This window comes from Ruditapes philippinarum, unplaced genomic scaffold (genome assembly GCF_026571515.1).
Source record: "Ruditapes philippinarum isolate M1 unplaced genomic scaffold, ASM2657151v2 ctg114_1_1_1_1, whole genome shotgun sequence".
Classification (NCBI taxonomy): domain Eukaryota; kingdom Metazoa; phylum Mollusca; class Bivalvia; order Venerida; family Veneridae; genus Ruditapes; species Ruditapes philippinarum.
The window spans coordinates 249725-265919 of NW_026859562.1; the positions used below are offsets into that span (position 1 = coordinate 249725).

The 16195-nt window shown below is 34.5% G+C and overlaps 1 protein-coding gene across 1 annotated transcript; it reads left to right on the top strand.

The window, feature by feature from the left end:
• Positions 1 to 2182: 2182 nt before the first annotated feature.
• LOC132757011 (uncharacterized) lies at positions 2183 to 10394 on the top strand. Its single transcript, XM_060748183.1, has 3 exons — positions 2183 to 2856; positions 3106 to 5735; positions 6489 to 10394. The coding sequence occupies exons 2-3, from the start codon at positions 5195 to 5197 to the stop codon at positions 10067 to 10069; spliced, it is 4122 nt and encodes a 1373-aa protein (XP_060604166.1). The 5' UTR covers positions 2183 to 2856; positions 3106 to 5194; the 3' UTR covers positions 10070 to 10394.
• The last annotated feature ends 5801 nt before the right edge of the window (positions 10395 to 16195 follow it).

Here is a 16195-nt window from a genome sequence, read left to right on the forward strand (position 1 = left end):
TAATAGGTATAGATCGATTTATTTACACACACAATATGGAACATATAGTCGTTAAACTATGACTGGCTATAGATATTCTAATGAATTTTAACAGTTGATTATACTAGTTCGTAAAATGACTATTGGACAAAAAAAACTTAGTTCCTCCGTGGAAATCCCGATGGGCATGTCGGACTCCTACCACACAGAATATTTGTCTTAAACTTTCGTTAAATAGTTCCCTCTTCATACAGATTGAATTGCTTTCCTCGCCGATAGAATCTGTTTATTCTAAGCGTTTCAGACGTTTAACAAAAATTTAATTAACCGTCAAAATTACCGTAATTTGATAAAAAAAATTAACGATTGATTATTTCTCCACGACTTTTTGATCAAATTGGTCAGTTCCCAACGTTGAAAATTGACCCACGATCTTTTTTCAACATTGCAAAATGATCCGTTGGGTCAATTTTCAATGGGGTCAAAATGTAATGTTCCCAGTATAATCCCATCAATGTTTGCTAATAGCAGACGATGTGTATTTATTTGTTCATTCAAGTGTAAATCAACACAATCGTCGTTAAAAGCTTAAACTAAATAAATGTTATTAGAATGAAAACTTGAGTGTGCTTTAAAAACAATTATTAATACATTCTGATAAATTAACTTATTAAAAACTTGGTAATACGTATTTTGCGAAACACGTTTATATTCTTGATAAAACACCACTTATTTAGGCATATTTAGAAATAATACTACATTATTGAAATATTACTTGACGAGGATTATTTAGAAAATACGATTTTGATTGTTTTATAGAACAAAGTGGTGAAATGGATATTTTGATTTACGATTTGCAAAGATCGGTGCATCGTCAAACGTGAAGTAGTTGTATTGGTTATACTATATGAATGGGAAATAACTCTAATATTCCGTTATCCACAAATTAAAAAAGATTTATTTCCCGTCTTTACATGATTGACTTTAATACAGATTTTTGTTTATGAAACATTAATAGTCGCACTTGTATAACCATGATTATGTTACTTTTGACATATCATATATATTTTGTCAGGTTTATTTTACATGTTTGTAAATTATGCAAGAAAATAAAGAATCAAATTTTGAATAATTGTGCATATGATTTACCTACCAATATCATTATCATCATTATATTAAGTATGTGTCATCGTCATTTATAATCGCGTTTACGTATGATATTATCATTGTAGGAAAAGTAATTTTATGTTTACATGGGACATCAGTTCTAAACACTTGAAAGAAATTCAATATTAAGCAGGAGACTGAAATTGCGACCTCTGGATTTTCTTACTGTCATGATCTCATTTTCATCTTATAAACCAGAGGCGCCACGTCACTTCTTATATAATGTCATGTTATCTCACATTAAACGATATTAAGAAATTCATATCATATGACATCTCATGAAAGCTTAATTTTCTTTTTATGTCATGATTTAACGCATTTAATAGTTATGATAATAAGTTTGTTTTGACGTTATATGCACGCTTTTGTTGTTTGCCGTTTATCTCATGAAATTCATATACGCACGCTTTTGTTGTTTGCCGTTTTTCGTTTTTGCTTTTGTTGTTTGCCGAACATGACGTCACGACAATGTAATATTAAATGTGAAAAATATAAAGAAATACATTAAGGTTATATGACATGAAAGTCAGCTACTTCATGTGATAATTGTCCATTAGTTACTAGTATATTGTCAGATATATAGTATTGGGGAAAACAGTTTGTGCTTTTCGCACTACCCAATCAATTCAACACATGTATATCAAATATAATATATATTACTGAGTTAATGTCAAAATGATTGTATGAATAATGTACAGTACGATATTATAATATTATAGGTCTCTTTTTATCTTACATTATTTATTATTTACCTTCTTCCATTAAATGTTTTGAGCTTTTCACTTTCCGTTATATACTAATGTTTTGATCTGAGCGAACTATATGAAACTATGTTAACGCCATTGCTATGTGACCATGTGCGTGTTGATAAAGGTAACTAGGAGAATACATTTAACAAAGACAGTGTTAAAATAATTATTATCAACGATTTAATTAACGAGGTGTAAACGCCCTTTTGTTAAACCTTAACCAATTTATAAATACTAACAGACGGGTGTAAGTCACCACTTGATTACACAGAGACAATATAGCATAAAACAGAGGAAAGGTATTTATTGTAATAATAATTACCTTAAATGTCACTCTAGTGCAATGTCATAAAGGCCAAAACAGTCGAATAATCATAGAAATATTATTTTCAGTATGAATATCAAAGTATTCTCTTGAATAAAGTACATTGATTTAAGCGAGAAAATCATACATTTTAAACTATCTATTTAAACGTTTAAGTTTATACAACTAGCTCAAACTTTGATATAATTAAAATCAGAATATTGACGTTTGGAAGATGGCGACATCGGCAGGAGAGTCGGACAATAGCAGCGAGCATTCTATTGAAATAAATGGAACTAATGATATGATATGTGCAAAATGTTACATAAACGGAGATGAGAACGGGGCTGTTGGAATATGTAAAATTTGTAAATATTACCTTTGTAGTCAGTGTGTTGATGTTCATCGAAAGGATGATCGCCATAAAAATCATCCAATCGCATTCTTTTACTGTCAAACAAATCTGATGGTTAACAAATTAGTCCGTGCAGACTCTTTTTGTTTGGACTGTGGACATTATCTTTGTCAGAAATGTAAAATGAATCACCGGGGATTTCGTGAATACAGGCATCACACCTTTATTGGAGGAAAGGCAGCTTTTGATAATCCATTTGAACATGCGATGATTAGAAAGCCGATATCGTCAAAAAGCAGCAGGTATTTCGTTTGTTTTGTTTTTCTTAAGATAAAAAAATCTAGCAGCATATAGCTAATAAACCTGAGTCCGATAATGACCAAGTATCAGAGAAAACAGCTTTGATGAACACATGTTAAATTTCTTTTTACAGAATATGATTGTACATACAATCATATCAATGATATCATGTTACATAAATATTTATATTCTGTAAAAAAAACTAAAGTTTTCAGTACATAAACTGTAGATGTATTTTCCTATTGTTACAGGAAAATAATGTCGAGAATGTCAAAGTCTACAGACAGGGAGTCCGGCAGAAAGTCCCCATACCTAAGCAGTATAGGAAATCTCCCTGTTTTAGTTCCAAAGAAGCAGTCCGTGGCTATTGATAAACCGGTGTATGATAAACCAAGAACTTTGGTCAAAGCAACCACAGGACGTATGCAAGGTGAACGTGCACATGAAACAGGAGTAAAGCCAAAGAGTGTTCATTATGATGATGAACATGTCAAAGAAAATGCAGAATTGATAGGTGAATTTAATCTGAAAGGAGAAGAAGATAAGGCAAAATGTCACATTATATCATCTGTCTTTTTGGAAAACGACAATCTTGTTGTCGCAGATAATGGCAACAAAAATATAAAATTGTATGACTCGCGATACAGAAATACATCTTCAATAAATATTTCAAAATTTCCAGTCGCACTATCAACATGCAAACAAGTTGATTCAGAGTTTTTTGCCTCCAGTGGAAGCAATGTATTGCTATTTGGAACAGATGAAGGATTACAAATAATACGTACAATTGAAACGGATGTGCCTAAAATAGAAGGTCTAGCACCTTGGGAATCTGGCGTCGCTATTGTTTTCAAGTCTTATAAGTCACGAGCGGATAAGAAAGGACATCTAGAAGTGCACTTGATAACCTATGCAGGGGATATCCAGTACGAAATCACAATCAGCAGTCAATTTAGCGTAAAGATGGTGACACCAATATGGTATATAACTACGACAAATGACGGGCGAGAACTCCTTCTGTCTGATACTTGTCTTAACAGAATTATTAGCATCGATATCCAAAACTGGCATGTTGTATACGTTTTGCGAGGGAAGTCCAAAGGTGGCGCCCCAGGAAGTCTTGCTATGGATCCGGATGGAAATCTTCTTGTCACGTGGTACGGGGAAGTGCATAAAATATCAAAACATGGACGGGATTTGGGTGTCCCTGTGTCTAATATTAATAGACAATCGATAATTGTTTACAATCAAAGGACACAGAACCTCGTTGTACATTCGTGGTCCAAATTCCAAACTGACAAATTCAGGGTGTATCATCTTCAATAGTAATAAGTAAGCAAGGCAAGCAAAGTACGTCTTCGAATAGCTTGTACAAAAAATACACATGAAATATATTGGACCAAAATGACTTTTATGATTTACTATTACCACGTTATATGTTTGTGCCATAATCAGTAGAGTATCAATAACACAAGACTGATGTATAGTGTCTGGCAGAGCCAGACGTCTTTATTGTCTAAGTTAATCAAACTATCAACCAAAAACTTTCAATACGCTTTCATATAGAAAACAATTGAAATAAACGTTATATAACAGTTGACACAAAGTTTGACGACAAAAAAAAATAACTTAGAAATTGTTTCATTTATAATTGCTTTATCTATTGTTCTATTTTAACAATTATTATGAACATTGAATTATATTATATCAATTTATTTATTTCAATGTAATTAATTTAATATAGCATCTCATTGCTTAGTCTAGAGTTAGTCTGTTATACAACTTTAATAAGCAAGGTAATGATATTTCATATTCATGCATGTAATTTTATGGAATCTCAAACTTAATTTTCAAATAGAAATAACAATGCAATATCTAATGACAGTATATTTAAATGTCTGATGTGTTACTATTACAGACAGACTTTAGCAACTTATAACAGCTTTTTTAGGGTGCTATATTTAACATTTTCGTTGTAATCTAGTATAAAAATAGAAAGAGTGCCTTATACATACTATACCATGAAAAACAGAAAACATATTAGTTTAGATAAATAAAACAATGAAAAGACATCAAAAAAGGAAAAGTCAATATTCCATTACAGATCTAAAATAAGTTACCTTTATTGTGTGTAATTACCTTGGCTGAGTGAGCATGTAAGCGAAATGAATAAAAATTGTAACAAAATACTTTTTCTCATTGTTATTCTCTATACAATCTTGTGGTATTGTTTTAAACAAAATCTTATACTCTCACATAATCACAATGTCGCCCCGTGTTGCTAACGTACAGTGTAATAAAAAGGTTTTGTAACCTGTGTTATTTTTTATCTTAAATAAAATGGAAAATACTGTTGATGATTTGACACTGCAAAAAGATGTCAGTGGTTATAGCTCTTTCTTTAAAACACAAGTTTCTCTTTTGAATGATAATAAGGAAAAAGGTACAGATAATAAGGAAATAAATGCAAGCGAAAATGAAAATAATACTGCCAAAATAGACGTTTCTAAAAATGACCATACGGATGATTGCGTTAAGATTCACAGCGGCACTGAAACTGTTGATGAAATGAGTAAAGACAATATTGAAAAAGTAGACGATACAGTACAAAACGTTTCCAAATTCCAGGCTCATTCAGAAAAAGGGGGTCAGCTTGATGACGAATTTGATTCACAATTAAGATCAATTGCTGAGAACACATTCAATAATTTGAGTGAACAATCAAAAGCTCAAAGCAATGAAGAAAATGATGCTAAGAGAAATTATCAAAGAAATGACAGCACTGTTAGCGATTATAACCAGGAAAAATCAATCAAAAACGAGAACGTGGAAACTATCCATCAGGGAAATGTTCCAGTAAGTTCGGGTTCCAAACAACAAGGTATGTTTTTATATAAACATTGCAAAAACAACTTTTAATAATAGGTTTTACTATATTCAGTGTATACTATTATATTTGATATTCATATATAAAGGTTTCTTTATGCAAGATTAACATGTATGATATTTTACAAAACATATAGGGGTTTACTGAAAATCAATAACTCTACGTTTTATGACATAGATTAGCACGACATAAAATTATATACATGTAACATTGCAACATGCGCATTAGATTAAAAAGGCTTATATAATACTAGTTATTAGGTAAAAGAAATCACACACAACTATGTTTCAATTAAATGATTATGTAAGGCTTTCTTTTGAAAATAGCCGTTTGATTTACATGAATTTTAGACAAAACAAGCAAATGAGTTAAGGCATCAGTATATAGTTTCAAGCCGAATATTAACACAAAATGTCAGATTCAGAGAGCACGAGAATAAAGTCAATAAATATATGGAAAATATATAATTTCCACAAAACAAGGATCATTTGGTTCTTAACAAGGATTTTTGCCATCTTTCAATACATTTTTTATAATTCATTTCTACTTATAATATAAGAATTAAATCCTGATTATTATAAAACCTGGTATTTTATTTTATTTTATTTCTAGTATGCTTTCTTACTTAATACAAAAATAATAATGTTGATGTTACGCAGTAATCAATTATGGTTTAAAATTGTTCTGTATTTTTATCCCTTATGATAGCAATTGTATGTTGTTGTTTTTTATATTTTACTGTCACAGATGATGCGGTTGAAAGTGATCATGTTCAACAAGCAAGAGACAGTAATGAAAATAATCAGTTTTCAATACAACCGATTCAGTTATCAGAACAGGTAAACATGACAAGAAGTACACCAGTTCCATTACGAATGAGTACTAGTGATATATTAGAAACTAATGATAAAAACAGCTCAACAGAAGCCAGCAGGCCGTCAACATATTTGCAAAATGATGAAGTAAAGAATATTCAGAACAAAGATGATAATGAAGATCAAATGCCTGAAATTAAACAAGAAGAACCCAATAAAACAACTTCCAGTGAAAAGAAAATGGTTTTTGAAAGTCGCATTGACACAGTTTCTATAATAGAGAACTTCGAGGAAACGACGGATAGTTCCACCATAATAAATCAAGATGTCGATGAATCACATGGCGACAATCATCTTGTGAATGGCGAAAAGGAAGAACCGGTTCAAGAAAGTTCAGAAATTTTAATTGCTAACAACTCTAAAGAACAACCGGACATAATACATATGATGTATAAATCTATGGAAACAGATGAAAAGGACTCAACAAATCAAAATGCTAACAATCCAGGAAGCAATTCCGATAAAGACCCAGAAAATGTTTCTCGGCGTGACGGTTTACCAGAAGAGAACATATATTTTACCGGCAGACTTCCGTCCCTTCTTTCAAGGGATGAAACAATACAGTTGACTAGTGCAAAAACTTCCGAGAGATACGAAAAAAGCGATAATGGGACGACTAAAGAAGAGGGGATCGTCGTAACTTCAAAAGTATCGCAAGACAGCGATGGACGAGACAAATTTGGAGAAAATGAAAGTGTGAATTCACCTATTGGCAACAAATCGCATGGTGTGATAACGAAGGAAGATGCTAAGCCCGCCGGTGGAAAGCCTCTAACACCTTCAAGACAAATACAAGACCTTCTACAAGAAATCAAGGGCACGTCATCTGATGTCAAAGAAAATACACAAAATCGCTCTAAATGCAACGACAATAGTAAGAATCAATATGACATTGCGAGTAAACCTTTTCCAGACGCTATCATGATAGTTCAGGAAGCAAATGAGCCCACAGAAGCCTCGAATGACGATAGAAACAGCAATACCGTTAACATGACCGTAGATGATATCAATAAAGTGACATCTAAAGTTTTAGGAACTAATTATGCCGATGAGCATTGCTCTAGATTTGATAATATTCCACACATAAAACAAATTGATGACTACGTAAAGCAAAGCAAGAAAACAGACAATGAACCACAAACAAATATTTCAACAAATTTAGATAAATCAAAAGAACCAGATGTTAACAATTCTAATACTCATGAGGCAAACACGGAAACTAAAAGAATTACTGGTGAATTAGATCTCCTACCTAAAATGAATAACAAAACAAAAAAAGCAAGTGTTAACACTGACAATACCACACATAATGAAATGAGCTATCGAAGTATTGAAACTGAAAAAGAAATTGATGAATCTGAATTGCTGCATACAAAGAATGGACAGTTGCCACAACGACCTCATTCGAAAAAACTTAGTGAGAGTGGTTCAAACCGTAGCGAAATTCACGTAGAGAATCAACAAGTGAAACGAATTTCCACTGAGAGTCAGCCACAAGATTCACAAATTGTTAAAAGTTCGTCTACTGAAAACGACTTAAAAGAAATTATTGCATCGGCGAAGGTTGCAATAAGCACTGGCACAGAAACTACTGAATCACAATTTGGTTTTGGAACAACGGAAACTTCAGGTTTTACTCTTCGAGGTGACGGCATGTCGCATTTAAAGAGAGAAACAGCTACATCACATACCACATCTAAGGGGATATGGAGCACAACAACACAGAGCGATGATCACGAGGCTTTATCGTCACTGATATGTTCAAACTGTCTGCATGTCGATACTAACATTCATTTAGCAGGTTACTGTACTAATTGTCAGCAATACCTTTGTAATGCATGTATTTCTGTTCATAATGCCAATTCGAGTACAAGAAATCATGAGATAGTCCCATCCTATTGCAAGAATGAGTTGGCAATCAACAAGTATGTACAAGCTACTGGCTACTGTGCAGATTGTTCAATGTTTCTTTGTATGAAGTGCGTTGTCCAACACACTGGTTTTAGAGCAAACAGACGTCATAGAATCATTCAAAGCTCATTCGTCTCTAAATCAATGGACCATAGAAAGGAAGCAAATGCATTTCTCGATACAATTCAAGATAAAGTGGATTTGAATGCCAGCGAAGCATCTTTAGACACAAAGAAAGATAGAAAAAAGAAGAGGAAATTACTATCAGATTTAGATAACTCGAATCCATACAGTTCCCCGTTCAAGCATGTTCCAGAGTCCTTGTATCCTGGTCCAAACAAGAGGGTCACCTCTTCATATACTAAACATCCTAAATGGGCACATTCAAGTATACCAAATCTACCTTATTTGGTTCAACCAAAGCCTATTCCAGATCGAGTTTTTCATGCGGCGGGACATCACAGACCAGTTATGATATACACAAAACCAAAACCAGGTTTTGACGCAATGGCCGCGAAGTTCAAGTCACTAAAGGCAAAGTATAAAGTAAAGGATTCGCCAAAAACAGCTCGGAGAAGAGAACACGCATTGTTTACAGCAAGGCCGATAACAAGCCGAGAGGGTTACAGTGTACATGATATGGACAGTGTGAAAAGTCATATTTCTGGCGGGAGATCAATAAAGCCCAGAATTGTGCAGAAAACTACAGCCGGTAAAAAGGAAGTTGAGTTTATTAATGAGCATTGCTTAAGTATACCATTTCCTCGTGGCGAAAAGAGAACAGACATACTAGCAATGTCAATATTAATGGATGGAAGACTAGCAATACTTGATAAAAATAACAACAATGTCAAACTTTTCAGTAAGTCGTTTCATTGTATTGCGGCTTTACAATTTCAAAACAGACTGATTGATATATGTGCATCCAATTTGTGTCCAACAGACGTTTATACCGCAACACCTAAGAATATATATGAAGTTTCAGCACTCAAAGGAATGGATATTTCAAGAAATATAAAAGTTGAAATTAAGCGAATAGAAGGTATGGTTATATGGAAATATGGCGTAGCTGTAATCTCAAAGAAAACAAATATCACGTGGGAATTGCGGCTTCTAGACTACCGTGGAAATTTGAAGAGCAAACTAGAAGTGTTCAATCCATTTACGCTGGACATTGCTAGTAGCACACTTCACCACATGACTTCTTCGAGAGGAGGCAAGTTTATCTCTATATCAGACACGAAAAATTCGTGTATCATTACAGTTGATGTCACAACGAGAGTTGTAATGCATGAAACGATGTTAGAGGATGGGAAACATCCAACATATCTAGCATCGGATGGTGAGGGGGGTCACAATATATATGTATCTTGTGATAACAAAGTCTACCAGATATCTAAGAAAGGCAAGGTGCTCGGTGTGTTAATTGACAAAGCTAAAGAGAATGGAGAAATTGGAAGTATTATCTTTAACAAACTTAATAATAGAATGTACATTAAAACAGGAAAAGACATGATTAGCGAATACCAAGTATACTTTTAAGAACACTTACACGCAAACTTGGTTTTCCATTGGTCATTTAAAATCTTTGTAAAATAATATACAAAATTGTATTGCATAAGAGACTTCAATGCTCCTTTAAAACATTTTAGTATTTTTACGACGGCAAGCTTACTATTCATAGTTCATTGTACGAGATCAGTGTTTTCTTTAATTTGGAACTTCAAATTATATCCCCTTATTTAATAATATTAGATTTGCTATGTTACTTTTGATATTGTTAGACCTTTAAATACGTCTACAGTTTATAATAACTTGTCAAAAATAAAAATGTTAAAGCACATAAATGAACTAAGTTATTTATGTATTTACTAGTCTGTTCAGATGGAAATGTTTGCTTATTTCATGTTATTTATCATAACTATAATGCAATTGACGATGGTTACATGTATGTGTTTACGCCTATGACAAGAGATGCAAATTTAGGTGATCAAACTCGAAAAGTTTGAAAGTCGGTCTTAGAAACATAGTACCAAGTGGTTGTTTTGGAGTTTGCAATACTGTTATACAGGATATAGTGTTGTTTGTCAGACGATATCAAAGTATACATTGCTTGGCATTTTTAAAAAATAATAGTAGAAAATAAGTAGCCAACTGTAAATTCTCAAAATTCCCTTGAATATACCAACGTTTTGGTTTGCATAATTCAGAAATTCTTTAAAAAGGCAAAGTCTTCTGAACGAGGCTGTTTTTAAAATTAAACACTGAATCTGATAAATAAGCTAAACAAACAGCTTATCGAGAAATTATATGAGTGGCTAGATATAATAAAGATTAGATTCTTGTAAAGTGCTCGAAATGAAAAAAAAAACTTCATTGAAGTAAATATAACACATGTATAATTAGGCAGCTAATAATACATATAAAACAAGGTAAGACTGGCCCGTCTTTATCCAGGAGGCGTCTAGATTAAAGTTTGCTCATGGCTCCTGGCGGCCAATACCAATATCAAATTTAGATAAAGAAGCAGCTCACTTGTATAATAAACATATTGACCACATTTTCTAACACTATAACACTTTACGTCCGTACAGATTACTTAATAATCACTATGATTGTACTAATTGCCGGAAAGCAACCGACAGTAAAAGACAGTTCGGGTTATTGGCTACTTAGTGGAAACTTTGACAGAACACTATAATAAAAGCTTTTGAGAAATCGAAAAAAAATGTACCTGAAATATATTAAGCCTTGTAACACCGCACTTTGGGGTCCGACCCCAAAGTGCGTTACGTACTTTGGTACACCTGTATATATGCATTTTTTAACATCAGACAAACGACCGCACTTTGGGGTCATACAAATTAATTTCCATTATGTTTTAAATAAAAAATTGTGGTAAACAAAATTAAAGGTATTAAATAGACGCAAAACATGTGCCCTGAATTATAATAGAATCAATAGGAATTAAAATGGTATTGATCAGTAAGTGAAGACTTTGTATCAATTATTAAAGCTGCGGTCTCACTTACTCCCGGCAGGTGCTTCCCCGGTCGTTCCCGGATGACGCCGGAAGAGCCCCGGTTAACCCAGGCAAAGCCCCGGTCGATCCAGGCAGAGCCCCGGCAGTGCCGATGACGATCCAGGAAGAGCCCCGGTAGAACCCAGGTGGATTGAAAACGCGCAAACATGATAACATTGATACATAATTTTTATTCAATTTAATACAAATTGTTCCAGAACAGTATTCATGATGATTTTCTGAAAATTCCTAATGCAAGACTGGATAGAAGGGAAATGGGAAGGCTTTAAATACAAACAAGTGCAATCATCGCAAATTGTCGTGAATCTTTTGAAATGAACCGGGCCTTGTCGGGGCTCTACCGGGATCAACCGTAGCTCCATCGTCATCCTCCTGGGCCCTGCCGGAATCCTTCAAGGCTCTGCCGGCATTCACCGAGGCTCTATCGTAGCTCGACCGGCTATATCATACCTCGGATCATCCCCGGTTAATGCCGGCAGAGCTACGGTGCTTCCCCGGTGTAACCCCGGTCGTTCCCGGCAGAGCTAAGGATGAAGCCGGCAAAGCTATACTTCCCGGATCACAACAGACCATTCCGGTGATAGTATATATTTTATTCCATCCGGGGTCGAATACCAGATGTTCCCGGATCATCCCGGACTTTGCCGACAGAGTTACGGATATACTTCGGTTATTCCCGGTCGTACTCCGGATCACCCCGGACGTTAACATTTAACATTATAAAATTCTTGTTTGCTCTTTCTAAAGAAGTATGAAATATTTCCCATTAAAAAAGCCTCTGACGAATGGTTAATTGTTACACAAAAAAACTTAAATTTGTTGATAAGCTTAATAATGTATTTGTATAAAAAATCACTATTTATAGTCCGATCGAAAAACTTGATATTTCACCAGAACATTGCAATAAAGTGTATTTATAGATCTTTGGAAAAAAATATTAACTGCATTTTATTTCATACCCATCATATTTAACATGGGGCTCAATATAGCACCAAAAGTTATCAAGTAAATAACTGACATAACGGGATATTTTTCGCGGCATCTTTTAATTTTAGGAATACATCCACAATTTATGTACTAGAGTTCTTTGTTACATGTGTATGAACACAATTTTTAGATATTTTAAGTGGTTAAACTAATGAAACATTTATCACTTAAGCATCCAACAAAGTATCGACCGCCATCTTGAACTCCACCTCAAATATTTCAATGTCGCGGATCGGAAATAAGTCAGTACTCAGTATTTAAGCAGAACTCAGATGACACCTTAATTCAGAACTCTGGAACCCAAAGTGCGTTGATATGTAGCATATCAACGCACTTTGGGGTCAATTTCTCGATTTTGACCCCAAAGTGCGTTGGACCCCAAAGTGCGATGCGAAGTTTAACTCACTTTGGGGTCGGACCCCAAAATGCGTTTGACCCCAAAGTGCGGTGTTACAGAGCCTTCAAAGTTAAACGGCTTCAGACAGGGATCGATTTCGAGGACAACATAGTTATAATACATGCTACATGCACATACTGTAAGCAAGCTACATACTCTTCTATATGTACTGAAATTATAAAATTAAGTGTACTGACAAAGTGGTATAATTATGCTATCATTTTAATCAGTGGCCTCTATAAAGCCCCTGTTTTAACAAACCGACGGCATGGTATTTGGGCCATGTTTCATTCTGTTTTATGTAAAAGAAATAAAATAAAATAAAATAAAAAAATCAAGAAATTAATGAAATTCACACCTCGACGAAAACTGAATTATTATGCTGGTGATTGCGAAAATCAACGCGTTTTCTCTGAGAACGAGAAGCGCGACAGAACGATGGAGAAGTGCGATAGTACAGTAAAGAAGTGTCGTATTGTCAACGTCGTACTGTCGCCACCGTACTGTCGTACTGTCACCATCGTACTGTCGCCTTCCTGCAAAATAAAATATTAACATAGAGGAAAACATTCATCAAGTCATAAAGTCTCATTTTAACAATGGCCACTCATGCAAGGAAATTCTTATACTGATAAGATACTTATACGATAGTACGATGAGGAAGCGCGACAGTACGATGGTTACAGTACGAAGTAATACAACAGTAAATCGCGACAGTACGATGGTTGGTGTCAGTACGACATTTCAATGACGATGATGATGATAATGATGATGATGATGATGATGATAGCGAAGTGCATAGGGTCTCAGTGGCCGTGTGGTTTCAAATCACACGAACATCACCGCTGAGAGTTCAAACCACTTCAAGGATTCCTTCATTTGAGGAAGCTATCTAGCTACCTTACGAAAGGTAGGTGGTTCTACACAAACGCTTTCTCTTGCCTAAAATAATCCGAGAAACGGCTTCTAAGGTCTTCCTGTACTAGTAAAGCTAAATGTGACCGTGACTTACCCCCTCCCCCCCCCAAATAAAATAAATGAATAAATAAATAATAAAATAAATAAATAAATAAATAAAAATAGAAAAAAATATAAAGATAAAAAAAAGAAACGGAGCAAACAAACAATAGCATGTACGGTGTCCCTCTACGAAAGTAATAGAAATGTTAGCTGTATATGTTGTTTATATTTGCTGGATTTAATTTCTAAGATGCCACGCCTATTCATCTCGTCGATAGAGAAATTTCTCAACAAGAATTACCGTATAGTATGAGAATGTCCCTGAGAAAAATATATAATATAAAGTTTATCTGATTGATATACTAAATGAGGATGTCCATTTATCTTATGTGATGTAATGATTATCAAATATATATATGATAACATCCTTCGAAGAAAGAGAAATGTGTACTGTTTTAATAAATAGGAAATCCTGTCATACAGGAAATGCGTACAATGCTATTAAACCTTTTTACAAATACAGTAACAGTTCAATAGGAATAGGAAATAAGTAAACGAGTTACATAACAGATGGCACATCTTATCTAATAGCTACATAATGGGAGACAACTCTGTAAAATAAGAATAACCGTAGAGGTGAAGTTGTCTTCCTCTCAACCAAGTGATCGAGGGTTCCTACTTGGAATCAAAGCTCGTAAGTCCAAGGTAGCGGATTGGAGAATGGATAATATAAGTTCCACGACTTCATCGCATATGAGCTACAATAAATATGTTTAAACTAGTTTAAATGCTTTGCCTATTTTAACTGTCCAATAAGTAATTTTCTCTATAATATCAATTTTAATCGCACGTAAGAGTAACAATGACATCCCTGTTTTCGAATAGAATATATTACAATACTGTAATTGTTAATTATATTTGTTATGTTTTATGTGCGTCTTTTCTGTATAGTCTACGATAGTATTTTATGTCATAAATACACCGATCTTATTGTTTATATTAAATCATATCGCAAATGAATATATTTTTTTTTTCATATTGTTAAACATTCTTCAGTACTCGGTTTCTTGTTTAATATGAATAACGACTAACATTTTTAATAGCTTTCTCGTATAGCGACGATAACAGACACACAAGATACAGCCATGTTTCTGCCATACGAAATGTAAGTTTCTGCAACACGGAGACTGTACATGATTCAACTTATCCATCTGACATGTAAGGTCCAGCTACAGGGAAACTGTACATTACTCCACTTATCAATCTGACATGTAAGCTCTAGCTACACAGAAACTGTACATTACTCAACTTATCAATCTGACATGTAAGCTCCGGCTTTACGGAAACTGTAAATGAACTAACTTCTACACCTGACATGTAAGCTCCGGCTTTACGGAAACTGTACATGAACTAACTTCTACACCTGACATGTAAGTTCCTGCAACACGGAAACTGTACATGACCTAACTTCTACACCTGACATGTAAGTTCCTGCAACACGGAAACTGTACATGACCTAACTTCTACACCTGACATGTAAGTTCCTGCAACACGGAAACTGTACATGACCTAACTTCTACACCTGACATGTAAGTTCCTGCAACACGGAAACTGTACATGAACTAACTTCTACACCTGACATGTAAGTTCCTGCAACACGGAAACTGTACATGACTCAACTTGTTCACGTGAAATATAAGTTCCTGCAACACGGAAACTGTACGTGACTCAACTTCTTCGTCTAACATGTAAGTTCCTGCAACACGGAAACTGAACATGACCTAACTTCTTCACCTGACATGTAAGTTCCTGCAACACGGAAACTGTACATGAACTAACTTCTACACCTGACATGTAAGTTCCTGCAACACGGAAACTGTACATGACCTAACTTCTACACCTGACTTGTAAGTTCCTGCAACACGGAAACTGTACATGAACTAACTTCTACACCTGACATGTAAGTTCCTGCAACACGGAAACTGTACATGACCTAATTTCTACACCTGACATGTAAGTTCCTGCAACACGGAAACTGTACATGACCTAACTTCTACACCTGACATGAAAGTTCCTGCAACACGGAAACTGCACATGACTCAACTTTTCATCTGATATGTAAGTTCCTGCAACTCAAAAACTAAACATATGAATTTATCCACACTGCACGTGAGATCCTATATATATCTACAGAAGTTTCTTCCAACCAAGGCTGAATAAAATTAGTGGAAGTTTCTGAGTGCAACGTTTACTTTCGAGTATTTACGTGTAAGTGAACACC

Coding starts and splice junctions, on each gene's coding strand:
- LOC132757011 (XM_060748183.1), top strand. CDS start 5,195: ATGGAAAATACTGTTGATGATTTGACACTGCAAAAAGATGTCAGTGGT. Junction 5,736..6,488: donor TTCGGGTTCCAAACAACAAG/GTATGTTTTTAT, acceptor TTACTGTCACAG/ATGATGCGGTTGAAAGTGAT.